Source organism: Montipora capricornis, chromosome 12 (genome assembly GCF_036669925.1).
Source record: "Montipora capricornis isolate CH-2021 chromosome 12, ASM3666992v2, whole genome shotgun sequence".
Classification (NCBI taxonomy): domain Eukaryota; kingdom Metazoa; phylum Cnidaria; class Anthozoa; order Scleractinia; family Acroporidae; genus Montipora; species Montipora capricornis.
The window spans coordinates 17,399,340-17,418,237 of NC_090894.1; the positions used below are offsets into that span (position 1 = coordinate 17,399,340).

Below are 18,898 nucleotides of genomic sequence, written 5' to 3' on the forward strand. Positions count from 1 at the left end.
TTATTGGACAATAGTTCGCAATTTGGCTGAGCATTAATTCAAGATGAGTACACTTTTGTTGGGCTGTTCTGCGGGAAGCTGGAGGCACGGTTTCGGGATCGTCCTGGAGGCCACGAAGAGGGCTGCCAGGGGATTTTTTCAACCATGTCGCGCCATTGGCGAGAAAGCAAGCAAAATTACGATCGAGGGAAAGAATGTATTGACGATTTTGTCTCCAGGCTTCAAATGACGTTATCGTTTCCAGTTTGGTGAGGGACCACTGCTTGGGTGCTCTTGGATTCATTTTGTACTCTTGGCTGAATAAACTAAAGACGAAATGTGTACTTAGCTGTGATCTTCGTGAGTGTTGTTGACACGGCTATCGGCTAAGCTGTTTCACTAGTTCTTCGTTTGGGAATCGGTCGACGATCCGTTATGGGCTGGCTTTCTCTTAGTACGAGACGAGGGTAAGAGCCGCTGCCACCACGCCAGTAATAAAGACAGCCGACACGATAATAGCGAACAACAAACACTTTACTAAGTACAACAAGGTCGCTACTCGATGGCGAACCCAAAAACAAAACATACGCCACGAGGGGACGCCCGTAATACACATGCGCGGGTAACAATAACCGCTGGCGCTCATTCCTTAGGTGAAGTCACTAAATCTCTGGAATAAAAGCATCTCTAGACCAATGTTCTGCTGTAAGCTATAAAGATTTTATGTTCTGTCACTTTTTCAATTCTGGTAGTCGGCAGTGATTTCACCTCTTCTTTTCACCCTTGTTGAGAGGATACCTGTTTTATGAGTCAATGAGTCATGAGTCATATATGAGTCAATAAGACTCACAGTCAATACAGCAATAATTTATTGATTAAGCCTAACTTAGTCCTCGTTTCAGTGATTAGGCCTCGGGACTCTCTGAAATCTTAGCTTTCATTTTATAGGTTAGGGTAACTGCACTAACTCATTGACTCATCAATACTTAATACACATTATAGATAGTCGTATAAACATAACAACTTTCTTTAATTTTCCAGACATGTTTCGACAGTACATCCGTCATCTTCAGTGTTACACATTTTGAAATTGCCGTTGAATTTAAAGCGCACGCGATCTTACAAACTTCGTTACATTGCGTTGTCAATATTGCGTATTAAATCAAAACAGAACAAAACAAAAATTCAAATGAGTGACGCTTAGTTCCTTACAGGGAGAGAGTCAGGTTAATGTGTTTCACCTACTGGTTGAGATCTGACTTCTCCCATTTTATATACATGGATTCCTTAAGCTTCACTTGGTACTTAATGGCTGCAGAGTCCAGGATCTCGAAGCAATCCAGTGTGCAGGATGCCTTACAAAACTCTGAACTCTGCAAATGTTTAAAAAGTTTGAAGATCTGTCTGAAAGTAAGTGCTCGCGCACTCATGTGGAGAGGTGTCGGCTGGTTTCACCAACATAACAAGCATTACAACTTGCACACGAAAACTTATAGACCACACGCGTGCGAGGCCCTACAGGGACAGCATCTTTCAGCTTAAGGAATCCATGTATATAAAATGGGAGAAGCCCGATCTCAACCAGCAGGTGAAACACATTAACCTGACTCTCTCCCTGTAAGGAACTAAGCGTCACTCATTTAAATTTTTGTTTTGTTCTGTTTTGATTTAATACACAATATTGACAACGCAATGTAACAAAGTTTGTAAGATCGCGCGCGCTTTAAATTCAACGGCGATTTCAAAATATGTAACACTGAAGATGACGGATGTACCGTCGAAACATGTCTGGAAAATTAAAGAAAGTTGTTATGTTTATACGACTATCTATATTGTTGCTGCTATCTAGACCTTTTAATACACATTATAGTAATAATCACCATAATATTATGTATTATTTATGTATATTATTATATTATATTTTATGCTTTCAATTAATATTACTGTAGGTCCACAAACGGAAATATTATTACCCCAAATTCCTCAAATTGTTTTGCTCGATGCTTCTCCTAGAGTGGTTTTACTTTCTGGGATTGTGTTGAGGTACAATGTACGTGTAGGTTGACGATTTCACTTGTCAACTGGGGGCGTCCTAGGGCGTTTGAGGCGTCAGTGGGTTTATAATGTTTCTCCAAAATGCAAAACGTTAATATTGATAATGATGATGATGATGAATTTGCATCTCATTCCTTACCCACATTAAGACTTCTGTTGTTTGGCACAGCTAAATGGAAAGAACTAACAAAGCTGCCATCTTTCTTGATAACAATGTTTCCCAAAAACTGTCCTGGTGTGAACCAAAATGGCAACAATGGAGGCTCATTTAACTGATATTCAGCATGAATCCTGTCAAAATAATCAAATGTTCAATAAGGATGATTTCTTTCTTATTCTCCAGTTCCTGTAGGTTTAATCGTTTAGCCAGAGGTGTATCAAATTTGTGGTGAGGTACATGTACAGTACATGCTTTAAAGCATCAAGAGACACCCTCTCACCCTGACCAAATTAACTTACCCTTGATGAAATTATTTACATGCCCAATAAGGTGCCACATTTAAATGTAGCTGTTACTGACTTGCTTCTAATGCCAGTTTTAAATTGTACTCATCACAAGGGGAGAGTTGGGCCTATTTCAGATTCCCCATACCGGTATATCGTTTGAAACATTTGGCTTAGGAAGATGGGATAAAGTTTAGTGTTATGTTTAGGTTCGGGTCAACCCAGCAGTTTATCTTAAAGTTTATAATTTAAAGAGCAAAGTTTAGGGGACACAGCTTCTTTTTTACAATGCTAGGTTTGAATCCAACTTTCCCTATCCTAACAACTGAGTGCTAATTTAAAACACAAACCTGAATACAACATCTATGTAATCTTTGTTTTCAGCTCTGACACAAGCCACAGATCCTTGCGGGTTGAACCTGGTCAGTAAAAATGGCCGTGGATGAAACATTGCCAAGAGTCTGTAGATAATGGCCAGTCTCCCTTTTACAACTGGAGGATAATATCTATTGCTGGTCAAACCAGGACCTAAAAAATAGATACATAGGTAACATTGGACAATAACACCCGAGATGATTATGGAGTTATATAATTATGCTCCAAAGAAAGCCTATGTCAGGTTAAAGACCATAAAAATCATCATGAAAATTACAGATATTGTGAGTGCATGAGGGGAAAAACCAGAAGAGACTGCAACTCTAGAGATGCCAACCTATGGAGATCTAAAATCTGGAGATTTTTTCCATCTGGTCTCCCCACCCCTCCCCCCTCGATCAACATTGTTCTGGGTGGGGTGGGGGCAGAGGGGTGATTGTGGACCTACTTCTCAAGTTATGGTCTAGAAGTTCAAACAACTGGAAGAAGTCTGTACTCCATTTGTCCAGGATTATGGATAGGTGAGGCTTTCAAGTTGTAGTAAAAATGTTTTCATAAATTCCCACTCACAGTGACTTTCACTACCTCCCACTATTTTGAAAAGGAAAACACCAGAAAGGTATACCTACCGTACTTCTCGAATCTGGACTCTACAATGTACCATGGTTGTGCCAATGATAGTTTAAGGGATTGATCTGGTACAGGCAAAAAGGCTTCAAATTCCTTCATTGAGAAGGTTGCTATAGGAACACTGGCTTTTGTCCATGACGCAAGCCCTTCCATTTGTTTTTCATTTTCCTGATAGCAAAAAAGGAATAAATGAAACTTAACACAACAAATCTTTGAGATGTTGTAATTTTCTAAAACAATGCCCATACCAAAACAAGAAGGTACCACTGTACAAGTTATGTATCTATCTAGGGTTAGAAAAAAGAGAAAATACTGCACTGTTTGGTTTTGGAAAATTAATCTAAGAACATTTTACAGTATACTCACATTTTAGTTTGCCTTTCGGTTGTTCTAATGATATGACTGGATCTGAAGTGGATTATTGGTAAAGGTTTTGTACCATATGCAACAGCAGCAGCTCCAACATCTGCAGGGCTGTCACTCACTTTTTTAGTAGGTAGGGAAATTAGAGATGCTGGTTGGGAAATAGTGAATTTATTGTGTCAAATCTATTGTTCCTCTCTTTAAGTAAGTGGGGTGAAACTTTAGGGAGGCAGAGAAAATGCTTGGCCCCCAGCCCTTAATGACCACCTATTTATTTATTTATTCATTTATTTAGCTTCGCCTAATTTGAACACACTACTTATAAACACAAGATTATTAGGCAGACACACACCACTACAGCCTAGCCAATCACAGTGGATCCCTGAACATTGACGCACTTTAACCTTGATATTACCTTAATTCTGCAAATAAAATCATTTTTGGTCTATCCACTCTTTTCGAGTATTATTGTTAAAACCAGATACTCAAGTAGTCAAAGAAGGAAAATTAAGCATCCCTCACAACTCTCTCCAAATTTGGACAACTTACACCAAAGTATTCAGAATCCTGGTCATCAGAATACTTTTTCATCGTGGATAAAATCAGAGGAGTAAAATGAGACACGATTGTCAGTTTTTCATCCTCGTCATCTAACAGGTCTTTTACAACATTTTTGATGGCTTTGTCCTGGAGATGGTCATCTGCTACCTGAAAATCATAAATTAAATTATGGGAAACTAAACTAAGTTACAATGAGACCTCTTACAATTTACAAAAATAATGTGAATTTCCTAATGTTCTTGGAATGGAGAAATTTAGAATGCCTCATGACCTGTCAACCTTTCTATATAAATTACATTCTATGTTACGTAACTTTTTGTATTATATGCAGAACAAGTAACAAGTATATTCACTAAGTAAAATGGATATAAGGTTGAATTGAGATTTACATGTAGCTTGTTTTAATGTGTTGTTTTGTTGTCAGTGGTGCAAATTATTACTTTGAAGCATTCAAACTGATTACTCTTCTAATCTATTAATGTCTTGTCTGTATGTATCAAGATTTGATGGATCAGATTATTTCAACCTTTTACAGAGTCATCAGAAATGTACATAGCCAAACAATGTATAAGTTAGAGAAGACAATCTTGTCCTTGCTGTAAGGAAAAAACTCCTAAGCCCTGCTCTCCCCCCCCCCCCCCCCTCCATTCCTCTCCCAAGGCAGCCGTTGTGACTCAATAGCACAGAGCAGATCAAGATAGCCAAGGGACAATTTCTTCTGTACCAGTTCAAAAACAAATTGTACCAAAGTGCAAATTGAACTACAACATAGACACCTGGCCCCCGCAGTTGTTCAAAAGGTGGATAACGCGGCTATCAACCAGATAAATCACTATCCATTGATAGCGCAATTGGTTTCGCTATGACTTATTCACTGGATACTGATTTATGTGGCAGATAGTGCTATCCATCGTTTGAACAACTGGGGCCAGTAATATTTCTCTTGTAATGAACATGTTCATCTATTAAAGGCCCACATTTGCCCAAACGTCATTGCACACTGTGACTAACTTTTGTGTTGTTAGAATTATTTTGATTATTTTAGCATATTGTAAATGTATATATAATTTATAGCTTATTTCTTATTTATTAGTTATCACAGTATTCATTATTTATTTTATCTTTATGTTGTGTCCCCAATTAGCGTCAGCTAAATACATCGACACATGAATAAAGTTCATCATCATCATCATCATCATCATCGTCATCATAAATTACCCTGATAGCTGACATGTTGATTCCCATGTGATTCGTCTAAGTTCATTCAGCCAATCACATCATGCATTTGGATAAGGTGTCATTTGAAAAAAAAAAAAAACAATGACTGCAATGGCTTTTGGGTGAATATAACGGCTTCCGCGTCTTGAATTTCGGGAATATTTGTCGATTTCTTTAACATTGAGCTTATTCCCGCATTTACGTCGCTCTAGTTAAGTTATCACGACGGATGGTACCCTATATTCTGAAATTCTAAAAGAAATTCGACCTAAATAGTCATAACCCTAACCCTAGACCCTACTGCTGAAACTCAGAACCCACCAGCCAGGATACAGGAGCTGCAGAGAGACTTAACACAGTATAAATACTGAACTTTCCGGAATCTGTGTGTATCCGTTGCCTAAAAACTTTACGGATCCCTACATCTACGCACCACACATACATAAGGTGGCACACTTTGGAAACAAGAGACAAAATATACTTACTTTTCGATTCAAAATTTTGTTTCCAACTTTGACAAATTCTGCGAGGTCAATAACACCATCTAAATCTTCGTCGTAAGTTACAAACAAACTCAAGATATCTTCGTCCACTGCATCGTTTTGCACGTATTGCACACCTCCCTCGTCGGTTTCTTTTTGGTTTGACATGTTTAAAAACGCTGGAGACAAAACAAGACGGTCGACAGCAACTGCAACTGCAGCGAACAAGATCGAAGCAAGAACAAGTTTGCACCCGGAAGTTTGGTTCTTGTGGGGATTCTCCACAACAATGTCACCATTTTTTCTCATCTTTTAAAGATCACATTTGCACAACAAAGTCCATAAATCCATAATAAGAAACAACGTCGTGCTACAAGGAATGTAGCTTCAACATTCCGTGGTATCGCGTGCAAAATAAGCTCCCGAAGAGAGGACACCAAACAACTAAAGAAGTACAATAATAATATGCCCTGTGATTGGTCACATTTTATACTTGACCAATCAGGATACCTGTTACAACAATGAGTGGAACTAGAGTAAACATGGCGACCATCATTTCGGAAGCGGAAGTGACTGCTGCCATTGAAAAAGCTTTTGCTGAAAACTTCGACGACATGGAGGATTCAAGCTCTGTCGATTTACCGATTGAATCTAAGATAGAAAGGCTAAGGCTTTCTTTTGAGCCAAAAAACAAGTATGTCACCGAAGTTAAAGACATGAACGAGTACGTTATGTCGTATTTTGAGTCACTGAATCATATGAGTCGAAGAATTATCACCGAACAAAGAGAGGTCATCGCCGAATGTGGCAGCAAATGGGATCAACTAAGCCCTGAAGAGCAAGACAAGCTCATAGATGATCGAATGCTTGGCCCCAAAGTTAAAAAACATTATTACGTAGATGATACTTTCTCGACAAGAAAGCCTGTTTGGTTTCCAGTGCTGAGGTTGGCCCACGGAATTTCGGGTTCCGAAAACAGTTTCAACCCTCGAGATAGCGTCGCATCTGTCTCGGTGAGATTCCAACAATACTGTGGGGATTTAATAATAGTTTCTGGGCAGTTTAAAGGGTTCATGACACAAAGAAAATAGTTTAAAATTGAATTCTGATTTTGAATTCGTCTTTTTCGTCACTGGCAACTAGAAATTTGCTTGTGAAAATTAAAGCGATGTAGAGAAGTTGTTTGAAAGCGTCAATGCCATTGTTTGGGTGTGGCACAGAGATGATGAAAACATGCAGATGTTGAGGAATGAAGAGGCAGCATAAAGTTAGATTCTTTTGTTTTAATCTTTGCACATTGTGCTTTTTTAAATTTTCATTTCTTTTAGGAGATGCATTCAAAAGACCAGTTTTCTGCTCCATGGTCTTGGGAAACCAAAGTGAGTGCTTATTTTTACACAATCAGAGCAATCTATGTACTACTGTGTGAGCAGTTGGTTTCTCCTACGCTTCCTGAAAGAGAAACCACTGCGAGCAACCGTTAGTTTCTTTGAGTGAGCCACCGTTCAGCACCAAGGACGAATAAATTAAGTTTGAAATGGTAAAATGAGTTAGAAAACTTGTTTTGGCACTTGCGCGTGCGTTCAGCTACGCAACTGCTGCATTTGGGCAAGCCTGCTGTGTAGTGATTTACTGCAAAATGTAATGAAGTGATGTCAAATACATCACATCACGTGGGGTGTGACATACTTTGCACATGCGCAATGGAAAATCAAACGGTTGCTCCCAGTGGTTTCTCTCTCGGGAAGCGTACACCAACTGCTCGCAGGGTATCTGTGTACGTGTACTAAAGCAGCTCCTCAATGCCTTGAAACTGAGAAACTTGAGAAACTGTTTGCAAGACTTTTTCATTTTTATTGCTTTTCTGCTGTTGTGTCACTTTGAGGATGTGACCTGGTGGTCAGAAAGCTGAATTTCGCACATGAATGCCCGCTTCAAGTTGCAACTGGTCCATAATCCTAATTCCTACTTGTAGCCAATGGTTGTCCTCACTTTGATTTATTAAGGCCCTGTTATACATGTACATTGTATTTGCTGTTTGAAACAGCGTGTGCACCTGTCTAAATATTTCCACTTAGATTCTGGAGTGCCCCAGGGCAGTTGTCTGGGACCTGTGTTGTTTTTGCTTTATGCTTCTGCACTTTTCAAGGTTGTCGCTCAACTTTTGCTCAACATCTACACTTATACTGATGTCCATACAGGAGGCAGTGTGGCTCAGTGGTTAGGGCGCTTGCCTTGAGATCCCAGGTTCAAGACCCGCTCTGACCTCTTGCTGAATTTGATCTTGGTAGTCCGTGGTTCAACTTCCCAGCTGCACTTGTAAATGTAATGTCATTGTATTGTGTGACGAGCATGCGAGGGAGAAGGAATCGGAAGAGTGTAAAAAAAGAGTACTGTGTTGGAGAATAAAAAGCAAATCTTTATAATCACGAACTCTATAACTGCCAGCGAGGATAACTCAAGCAAACTCGCCTACTATTACAGCTCATTTTACAGATACTTTGGATCGACCACATTGGAAAGAAGCGAAATGGTGAACATCATATCTCCATTTGCTTCGTTCTCCATACACGAAGACGATGCTTCAGTCGGCTTACGTTGGAAGAAATGGCAGAAACGCTTTCAAATGTACCTCGCTTCCCACAATGTGAAAGATCCGACACGCAAACGAGTGCTTCTCTTATACTCTGCTGGTGAAGAAGTCAGCGACATATTCAAAACACTTCCAGATCAAGGGGAAGAGAAAGAGTATGAGGAAGCTGTAGCAGCTCTGGATGCTTACTTTCAGCCAAAAGTAAACATGACCTATGTTCAGAAATGCTACTCAGAATTCCGGTGAGTCACTTGTCAATGACTCTTATTGCATGCACAAGGCTCAGACACCTGGCTCAAACATGCAAGTTTGCTAATGAAGATGAAGAAATCAAGTCACACATAGTCGTGTCCTGCTTATCCTCACGATTAAGTTGCAGAGCTCTTTGAGACGACATGAATCTTAAAGTTCTACTCGACTATGGCCGGGGTCTAGAAATGTCCGAAGAACATGAGAAGTTAATAGCCAAAATATTGGACGCTCAAACAGTCAACGAAGGAAAGCAATCGCTTGAAAGCAAGAAATGTTACAGGTGTGGAGAAAATTACCCTCACAAAGGATGACTTTGCCCACCACTGAATGAAACCTGCAAGCACTGTCACAAGAAAGGACATTTTACAAGGGTATGTAGAAGCAACTTCCAAGAAAGTTAATACAGTGGATGAAAGGGATGGCGATGAGTCCACCAATGAACAATACACCTACCGTATCACTCTTCATTCTGTGTGTGAAAGGTGCAACCACTAACTGAAGTTATCATTGGGGATAAGACAGTGAAATGTTTAATCGTCTCTGGAGCAGGAGTGAATTCCATTGACTCATGTTCATTCAATCAGCTGGAAAATGTTCACCGTTTACCTACCTCAAAGGAGATTTATGGATATAGGTCTACCGAGCCCTTACCAGTAGTTGGGAAGTTTGAAGCTGAAGTAAAGTTGAGCGAACTGGACTTATTAGACTGGATAATCGAAAGTCCAGATAATCGAAAATATGAATAATTTATTAATGAGCCAAAAACAACACTGAATAAGTTAGAGAAGAGTAACATTTAATCATGCGTGAATAAAACGCAATAATTTACAAATTGCTGTGGGAAAAACCATAAACAGTTGCCCAAAAATCAATTGCTACAAGCCTTTGCAATTAAAGTAATCCAAAAACGTTTTTACATTGGTCGAGCTGCTGAAGGGTGTGTGCATAGTGAATTCCATCATTCCTTGAAGCTGCATAAATGTAATATTGTCAACATTGTCAGACGAGTGTCTTTCCATCCATGTCAAACACTTCTTGAAACATTCAACAGCTTTGGTTTGTAGAGGGCTGTATCAAGCTGTTCAATGGGCCACTTTCAATGATTATGTTAGTTTTTAGTCCTTCATCGCTCTCCAAGTTGTGACCAGTTGTTGGCGAACTTCATGAATTTATCCTTGTTTTTGCGGACATCAGAGATCTGCCGCTGGCTTAAACACCATACTCAGTTTACAAAATTATTAATTTATTGGTTCCTTTTTCTAATTGCAAAATAATTGACTGTTTATCTTTTATGGAAAGAATGGATCGCTTACATTTTGTGGACATAATGAATTTGTTTTGACGTGAATGTACCTCGTGTTCTTCAAAGCACGCTGATTGAGCTAATGGAGCATAGCATTTCACTTAGCAACAGAGCAAATCTGAGCCAATCAGAGCTCAGTGAAATGCACTGTATTAGTTTATGGTGTGTGTGAGCATGAAACGAGTAAAGATTTTTGTTTTAAAGTGAAAAAGATTCAATTCGAACTGGACTTTCATCTCATAGTTTGGAGGAAATATTATGGTTTGCTGCAGATCATAAAATGTGACTAATTAATATGTATGAAAAACTGGGACCAGAGGAGCAAGTCCAGATAGTCAAATACCGGGATAATTGAGGTCCAGATAATGGAGATTCAACTGTATTACAGTTGGTGATGCAGTGATCAACCCTGTTGAATCATACGTAATCTTGGTGACTGGTTTGATCATCATCTGTCAATGAGTGAACACAACAGTAAAGTTTGCAGTAGAGCATTTTTATAGCCTGTAAAACATTAGACAAATAAGGAAATTTTTAACTGAGGGTGCCACCAAGACTTTGGTCCATGCCTTAGTAACATGTCACCTCGATTATCGTATTGTCTGCGAAGTAGCAAAGTATAGTCATGTGTAACACCAGTTTTAAAAGAGTTACATTGGTTGTCTGTGAAATATAGAGTTATTTTCAAAATCATCTTTCTGGTATAAGGCCTCCTTACTTATCACATCTGCTGGGATCCAAATCTGAGGGTCCTTAAAATTACTTCTTGAGAAACTCTGATGATTCACTTTTAGTAGTTGCGAGAACTAATTGTAAGACGGTTGGTGACAGAGCTTTCTTTAACCCCTTGACTTCTGGGGGTTCCTCATTGACATGAAAAATCATCTGGCGTTAGACAGAGTAAAGTACTAGGTATGGCCGGTTCAGGGATGAAAGAGTTAATTGAAGCTGGCCCAACACTATGGAACAGTATTCCATTGCACATAAGGAAACAAACTAATTTAGAGAAATAAAAAAAAAAGAGCTCAAAACTATGGCATTTAGTTAGAATTGCTTTAAGTCTTCTTTTATGATATTACTGATATCATTTTTTTGAATAATTATAAAATTTTCAAACAATTACATGAACATTAATTGTTTTATACAGTACTTACTTACTTACTGCCCATCATGCCTATTTGGCATATAGGGCAGCAATGAAATCTTTCCAATGCTGCCTATCTTTAGCCAGTTTTTCAATAGTGCTCCAGCTGTAATTGAACTCCCTTAGACCCTTTTCTACAGTTCTGCACCAGGTTGTTTTTGGGCACCCTCTGCTCTGCTCTGCTCTGCTCTGCTCTGCTCTGCCAGCGCATTGCAATTCTGGCTATGTTGTTATTGCCCTTCCGCAGCACATGCCCGATCCTTCTCCATCTTTTCCTGGTGACAAGGGTACGAATATCCTCCTGATTGGTTTGCTTCAGTAGCTCATCATTGGATATTTTCCGGGGCCAGAAGATTCTCAGAATCTTCCTGAGGCTAGCTGTGTGGAAAGACGCTAGTCTTGAAAGGTCGTGCTCCATCATTCGCCAGCACTCCGAGCTGTAAAGAAGAGTCGACATCACGCAGCTCTGATAGATTCTAAGCTTCATCTTTGGGCTATAGCTTGCAGACCTCCACACTGATCTTAAACCCATAAACTTTAAGGTATTTCTCACTTTATTCAGCCTGTTTTGTATGTCCAGGCCAGTGCCACTATCCTGGCAAAGCACACTTCCAAGGTATGTGAACTTGTCGGTGTACAGAATGCCCTTTCCTTTTACCCTGATCTCTGTTAGGAAAGGGACATTAAAACACATGGCTTCCATCTTCTTCAAGCTAATTGTCAAGCCGACCTGGTTGCTGAATATGCTGAGCCAGTCTGTCTTCTCCTGGATGGTGCTGCCAAGTGTGGGATAATAGGGCTAGATCGTCTGCAAAGTTGAGGTCCTTTAGTGTAGAAAAAGGGGTCCATCTTATGCCTCTTCGCTGATCTTCTACTGTGCGACGAAGCGCCCAATCAATATCAATATTGAATAACACAGACGACATGACATATCCCTGTTTTAACTTCAAAACTTAGATCCCATGTCTGACGCAACATGTGAAGTTCGAGTAGAAGCATTTGATGATATTGACAATGCTTTGTGGAATGCCATATACTCTTAGAATCTGCTAAAGACTATCCCTACATGGATACTGTCAAACGCTTTCTCATAGTCAATGAAATTTACATACAACTGCCTGTTCCACTCGGTACATTGCTCAAGTACCGTATATTCCGTAGTGTGAAAATTTGATCCCAACATCCTTGCCTCTTGCAAAATCCAGCTTGTTCGTTTCGCAGAATGTCAACCACAGCTTGAGTGATGTGTTGTATAATGACTTTGCAAAAGATTTTACTTGGCACACACAGAAGGGTAATTCCACACCAGTTGTTACAATCACTTAGAGACCCCTTCTTTGGTATCTTAATTATCACTCCTCTACTCCAGTCTGACTGAATTTCTTCCTGCTCCCAGATCTTTATAAATAAGGGGGTCAGAATGGTTGCAGCAGGTTCAGGATCTGCTTTAAACAGTCCAGCATTTAAATTATTATGGCCAGGAGCTTTTCCATTCTTCAGGGAATTTACGGCTTGGGTGATTTCCCTCCTAGTTGGAACATCTGTGCTTATGTCAAAGTCGGTTGCGGCTTCCTGGATGTTTAGCACTTATGATGGTGGTGGTCTGTTCAAAACCTCTCTAAAGTGCTCCGTCCAGAGCCTTTCCTGCTCTCCCTCTGATGTCAATAAGGTACTGTTCTTTTCCTTTACAAGCATGTTGGTTGTGTGCCATTTACCTGTTATGACCTTGGTAATCTTATACACTGTTCCTTGGTCATTGGGTGCTGCTGCTTCCTCGGCCAAGGATGTAAGGTTCTCCATGTGCTTCCATTTGTCTGCTCTTCCTGGATGTTTCACTTCCTTGTTCGCTACCCGATACTTTGTTTTATACTAGTTTTTAAATAGTTTACTTTAGGTTAAATTAACATGATTCTTTTTTTTAATTTTTGCAAGTTTGACATTTCAATCACAACTATTACATAACAATTTACTTGTCTCTTGTCAAATTTGTTGAGAACATTTAATGCATCCTCTCCTCCAGTCTCACACAAATGACAGTTAGGTAACCGCACAAATTAATAAATAAAGCGAATTGGGTGGATAACGCTCTCCATTTTGATTGGCCACTTCACAAACGAACTTGCTCAACCAAAAATATAATGTATTTGGTGACATGTGCTCTAGTGAAACGGTCAGATTTTGAACATCTTCACATTAGAGACGGGCCACTGCAACAAGTTCTGACATTGCACATGTATTTTGCCGTCATCGCTGCCATTCCTCCAAGACTTTTCTGCACCATTTATTGTTGTATTGTGTTGCTGGTCTCTTCTTTTTTTTTACCCTTTGGAGAGCTAAACCGACCAGCCATGTTTCTACTACAAAAGCTCTTTGAAAATGAATTGCCTAATTCAGTGCTGAGTATTTGCAAACTCCTATGGGACAGCTCCACACCCGCGTGATTAACATGACAAACACATTCTATTGTTTCATTTCACAAGTAAGATAAAATATTCGCGTCCAACCATTTTAAATGCCTGTAAAGGTCTCCCGCTCATATTTTATCTATTACATATCAAGGCAGAATATTTTATAGTTTTTGGTGCGTTATAAATGTTTATTATTATTATTATTATTATTATTATTATTATTTATGTCATACTTCATTTTACAGCTTTGTTTACTCTCATATTGTTTAGTAGCTAGTATCACCTTGGAAGTGGATACTCTGTATCTTCCCAACCATGAAACAACACAGAGGACAGACCACTACACAGAGAACTCCATTCCCTTCTCTTTGGCAAATAGGGTGGGTTGGGGTTCTCAGATGGGGGAAATGGTAAATGTCTTCCTTATACAAGAAGGCTGGAGTGTCCATTCATTTGCAAATGCCATAATGATTACAAAGCCAGCACTTTCTCCTCGGTTATTTAGAAACCCTGAGTGTTTGCGTGCAGTTTGAAATATCCATGACGAGTAAAATCGTCTGGCGTCAGACAGAGTAAAATCTCACTCCTGAGAGTCAATGGTTAAATGCCATCAATATCTACATAATTACCACAGGTTCCTTATTTTTCTAATTTTGAAATTATATTTTCTAACGCTATCAGAGTCAACAAGACCTGTCTTTGTTGGAAAAAGGAGAACTTGAAGAAAGATTGAAGTTGGCTTTAGAATCTGATCGTACAGAAATCAATACAATGTCTACTGCTGAGTTTAAAAGACAAGCACTCTACAATGAGCTTGAAACAAGATCTAAAGGTACAAGTCATAGTGGGAGCATACCTGGATCAGAGCCATTATCAAGAAAAGAATTTACGTTTGATGGTGCAAAGCACAGTGTCACCAATAGTGCTCAGGGAAGTAAAGCAAGTTTGTCATCATTGTCTTCAGCGCCTAAAGGGAGCAAGGCTAGTCTTGTATCCACTACACCTCCTAAAGGAAGCAAAGCAAGTCTAATATCAACCACGCCCCCAAAAGGAAGTAAATCAAGCCTATTATCAACGACCCCTCCTAAAGGTAGCAAATCAAGCCTTGCGACCGCAACTCCTCCAAAAGGCAGCAAATCAAGTCTTGCGTCGTTGGGCACACCGCCAAAACAAGGTGCAACAAAAATGAATCTCACCTCTGAAACACCTCGTCAAGAAACTAAAACCAGTTTCATGTCACCATTGCTGAATGACCCTATACCTCAGATGGAGGAAACTGCTGCAGAATCACAAGAGTCCAAGGGTTCATCAGCTAATGAAAATGTAAGTATGATCTCTTATGCATTATTTTTGGAAAATGATGTTCTTCGAAATCCAAATGAACCTCACCTCTTTTCTCTCAAAAGGCCATCACTTGTCCATATTTTTCTTATATTTATATAATTCCCAGTAGAATTATTTTCAGTGGAGAGAGACTTAAGTAATTGCCGGCTCAAAGGGATTTAACTGAGTTGTCATATTAATCCTCAAACCATAACTTAAGGTATTAAAGTCTAAACAACAAAAATATCAGTGAGAATGGAATCTGTATGTCTTGGCAACTGAAACGTATAAACACTGAAATTCGTCAAGTGAAAATAACAGTTATTATTATGACAATCTACACCATACTGTTAAACAAAATGGATTTTTCTTGTTTCATTGATGTTTTCAGGAAATTACTGGACTTTCTGTTGATGCTGCTTCCGATCCCAATGATCTGATGGCATTTCTACAAAATTGGTAGCTGGTGTGTGAGTTTTGTGTGATCTGAAAATAATAATTATTATTACCCATCATTTTGTGTCAAGAATTGTTCTTGTAAATTAATAGGGTTATTTTTAGTTTTGTGCTTTAAGGATTAACGAAACACATTTAATCGGTTTCTAATTTGACCCACATGGGGCATTTTCACTTGAAACTTGGTGAAGTTGGAGCGTGTCACAGCATGATGCATAATTTCCCTTTTGGGCCTTTAAGAATGGCACAAAGCAGTAAAAACTTCCTCTTAACAAACCAATTTAGTTGTGAAATAAAAGAAGGAAAGGAGACCACATGCTTTATGTGTTTTATGGCTAAAGTAGAAAATTATATTTTTGTCGGCTGGAGTGCACTTTGCAAAAGGTTCAGTAACAATTTTCGTATCAGAAATTTGAAGGAGCAAATCTGCTCTTGCCATTCTGTTGCCGCAAATTGCAATGACACATCTTTAAAGCATTATACAGAGAGCTTTAATGTGTTTAATCGTAGTATTCACGAAAGAAAGTAAGGTATATTTGTTAGGTATGTATTAAAGGTACAAACCATTAAAGGACTTCTATTGTAGAAAGAATCGTCTGGTCTTGCTGAACTGACAATAAAGGGTCTCAGACGAAACAGCATCTAAGTGACGTTTGCTCCTCATTTTGCAAACTGACGCCCAGTTTCCACTGAATCAACTACACCAAAATGAAGGAGTAACTGCTGAATACATCGAAAACCGGGGCTATGTGTCTGCATATCTAGTGGGCTACGCGGCGGCCCGGCTTCGTGGCTCAACGTGTTTGCGCAAATGAAGTGGTTGGTCAAAACTGTGGTACGGCGTCGGTGGAAGAGTGGTAACGTACATGTATCAGTCGCTCCCTTCTGTTTGGGCGACGACTTTGGGGAGATTGCTCGCTACGCAAGTGAAAGATGCTCCCATATAGACCAACAGACCAGACTTTCGGTTTACAGTACTTATCAGTGTCCGAGAAGATCTTAAAGTTTAACCCTAACCCTAACCCATATGAACCATGTGAGCGTTAGCCCTACAAATGGAAATGGGCCCACACAAGGACAGAGAAAAACTCTGACCAGGGTGGGAATTTATGGGTATCCATCCCCGCCAAAATGCAAACTTTTTGTTCTTAAACCCAAAGCTTGGGTGGACTTTCATTTACCGGACCAAAGTGGCGGAAGACAAAAGACAAATGTTTGAATTTATGATTGCGCGTTTAAATTGCAAGATAGTATGCTTGAATTGAAGGTTTGGATTTAAGAACAACAACTTTACCCATATGAATTGAACCCACGATCTTTGGATTAGATCACCGCTGCTCTACCGACTGAGCTACAAGGTCAGACTGGGGCAGGCCGTGGGAACTGGAGATGTCAAAGTCACGGCAATGAACAATTCCCACCCTGGTCAGAGTTTTTCTCTGTCCTTTTGTGGGCCCATTCTGTTAGTAGGGCTAACCGTCACATGGTTCATATGGGCGAATTGAAAATGGCTATCTTAGAAGTTGGCTACGCGGTACGCAGTGAGATGATCTCGTGAAAAATGTAGTTAATGGAACCGTAAAATGAAAGCTAAAATGTTAAAAGAGAGTTTATGCCTAATCACTGAAAAGAGCGCTTAGGCTTAATCAGTAAACGAGTGCTATTTTCTTCACACGACCTTGTGAAAAATGTAGTGAACCGAACCGTAAAATTCACAATCGATCACTGCTTCATTCGCGAATCACGCCTTAAGAACGAGAAATTCTCTTTTGAATAAATTACATACGTCAACTTGAATTTATTAGTTTCTGCGTACCTCGTAGCCAGCTACGGAAACAACGGGTTGCCATTCTTCTTAAGTTCATCTGTCAGGCTGATCTTAACACCATAAACTATCTATGTGCAACGCAATCTGCTGGGTTCGATCGGAGACGACGGCGGCCGGAGAGGGGGAGGGGGAGGGGTGGCGTAGAAAGGAGCACGAGATTAAAGCCTTGGGTATTACAAGATGGCAATTGCGGAAGAGGTTGCGTTTTTTTTAATCAGTTTAATTTAACTGACTCATAACTATGCAAAATTAGAAGTATATAAACATCTCGGTCTGCGGATCATAAATAGTATTAATAATAACCTTACAATATATTAATTTCTATCGGCAATCATACATTGTTACCCAGAATTTGCACAAAAATAAAACCTGAGGGACTAAAACAAAGAACTAGTGTCCCCTATCTACGGTGAATCTATGTTACTATGTACACGGAAAATATCGTAAAATACTGCAGAAACTAATGTATGATCATTTCGAAACGGTCTCGAACAGTAACTTGATTTAACACTCTTGCCGAGTTTGCTGCTATCCTTGGACAACTTTTCATCTTTCGTTTTCTTACGACGTACCTCAAGGGTTATAAATCTAGTTAAAAACGTCCAGTCTTTTGTCAAGTTTTTAACAATAACTTGATTGAATTACTCAAAGGTTTACTTTGGAAGCAAACACCACCAAAGAAAACAGCACGACAAGACTACTTGAGATTATCGTTGAGCCAGAGGAGCACTGGCAAGGACAGCCTTTCGCGGCGGCTTGTGGAGTGGCAATCGATGCGTCATTGTTGCCATCTGATGTCGTGTAGGTTGGATCTGTGACCATCAAATTGTCCTTTTCACATCGCATCCACACGAGAGCGATACTCCTCGGATAACCATCTTTCACTTTAATTGCCATGTCATCAAATCTGTAATACTTCCCTTCAGCGAAGAAATAAGATATGCCGTTTCTCCATTTCATAGCTGCATTAATTTTGCCTGGAAGTCCTTTCCAAGCTCTTATGTTCTTGGGGTAGCCATAGTCAATCTTGTTTCCGTAAAAACGCCAATACTGGTTTCCTTTAAAAAAGTACGTTCTTCCGTTCCTCCCCCATGTAAACACAGCATCCATATTTGCCATATCCATAGTTAGCCCGTAGGCAGTAATCGAACTTGCCTTGTCCTCACTTATGTACCGCCTGCGACTGCTGTCATAGAAGTACTGCCAGTATCTGTAATTAGAAAGAGGAAAAATTAAGTTACAACATTACTTCCTTCTCAGTAGTTTTCAGGTCAATATAGTTTCGTAGTTCTAAGTATCAGTCCATTTCTTCCGTCGCATGTTAGCTTTAGCTATCTAGCAAATAGGTTTGGCAGAAGAAAAAAAAAATTCACGATTTTATCGCCGCTGTCACAAGAGGCAGCTAATCATTTGTTGTTTGTCGTCGTCCGCGAATCTACGTCTTTCTAATTACTATAAAATGAAGGAAACAAGTCTTGACTTTC

General features: G+C 39.5%; 3 protein-coding genes across 3 annotated transcripts in view; 1 reads left to right on the plus strand and 2 right to left on the minus strand.

The window, feature by feature from the left end:
• The window catches only part of LOC138026401 (selenoprotein N-like), a 15,152-nt gene extending 8,604 nt beyond the window's left edge, over positions 1 to 6,548 (minus strand). Inside the window, exons 1-5 of the mRNA XM_068873745.1 lie at positions 6,111 to 6,548; positions 4,396 to 4,554; positions 3,483 to 3,651; positions 2,829 to 3,006; positions 2,174 to 2,325 (exon numbers count right to left, since the gene is read on the minus strand). Of these exons, the coding sequence (XP_068729846.1) occupies positions 2,174 to 2,325; positions 2,829 to 3,006; positions 3,483 to 3,651; positions 4,396 to 4,554; positions 6,111 to 6,416 (964 nt within the window). The 5' untranslated portion in view covers positions 6,417 to 6,548. The remainder of the gene's footprint in view (positions 1 to 2,173; positions 2,326 to 2,828; positions 3,007 to 3,482; positions 3,652 to 4,395; positions 4,555 to 6,110) is intronic.
• Positions 6,549 to 6,625: 77 nt separating this feature from the next.
• LOC138026405 (serine-rich adhesin for platelets-like) lies at positions 6,626 to 16,175 on the plus strand. The gene is made up of 4 exons (XM_068873753.1): positions 6,626 to 7,120; positions 7,436 to 7,486; positions 14,489 to 15,130; positions 15,522 to 16,175. The coding sequence occupies exons 1-4, from the start codon at positions 6,629 to 6,631 to the stop codon at positions 15,591 to 15,593; spliced, it is 1,257 nt and encodes a 418-aa protein (XP_068729854.1). The 5' UTR covers positions 6,626 to 6,628; the 3' UTR covers positions 15,594 to 16,175.
• Positions 16,176 to 17,604: 1,429 nt separating this feature from the next.
• LOC138025483 (uncharacterized) overlaps positions 17,605 to 18,898 on the minus strand; it is a 32,017-nt gene continuing 30,723 nt past the window's right edge. The window contains exon 20 of the mRNA XM_068872684.1: positions 17,605 to 18,624. Coding sequence (XP_068728785.1) covers positions 18,060 to 18,624 — 565 coding nt within the window. The 3' untranslated portion in view covers positions 17,605 to 18,059. The remainder of the gene's footprint in view (positions 18,625 to 18,898) is intronic.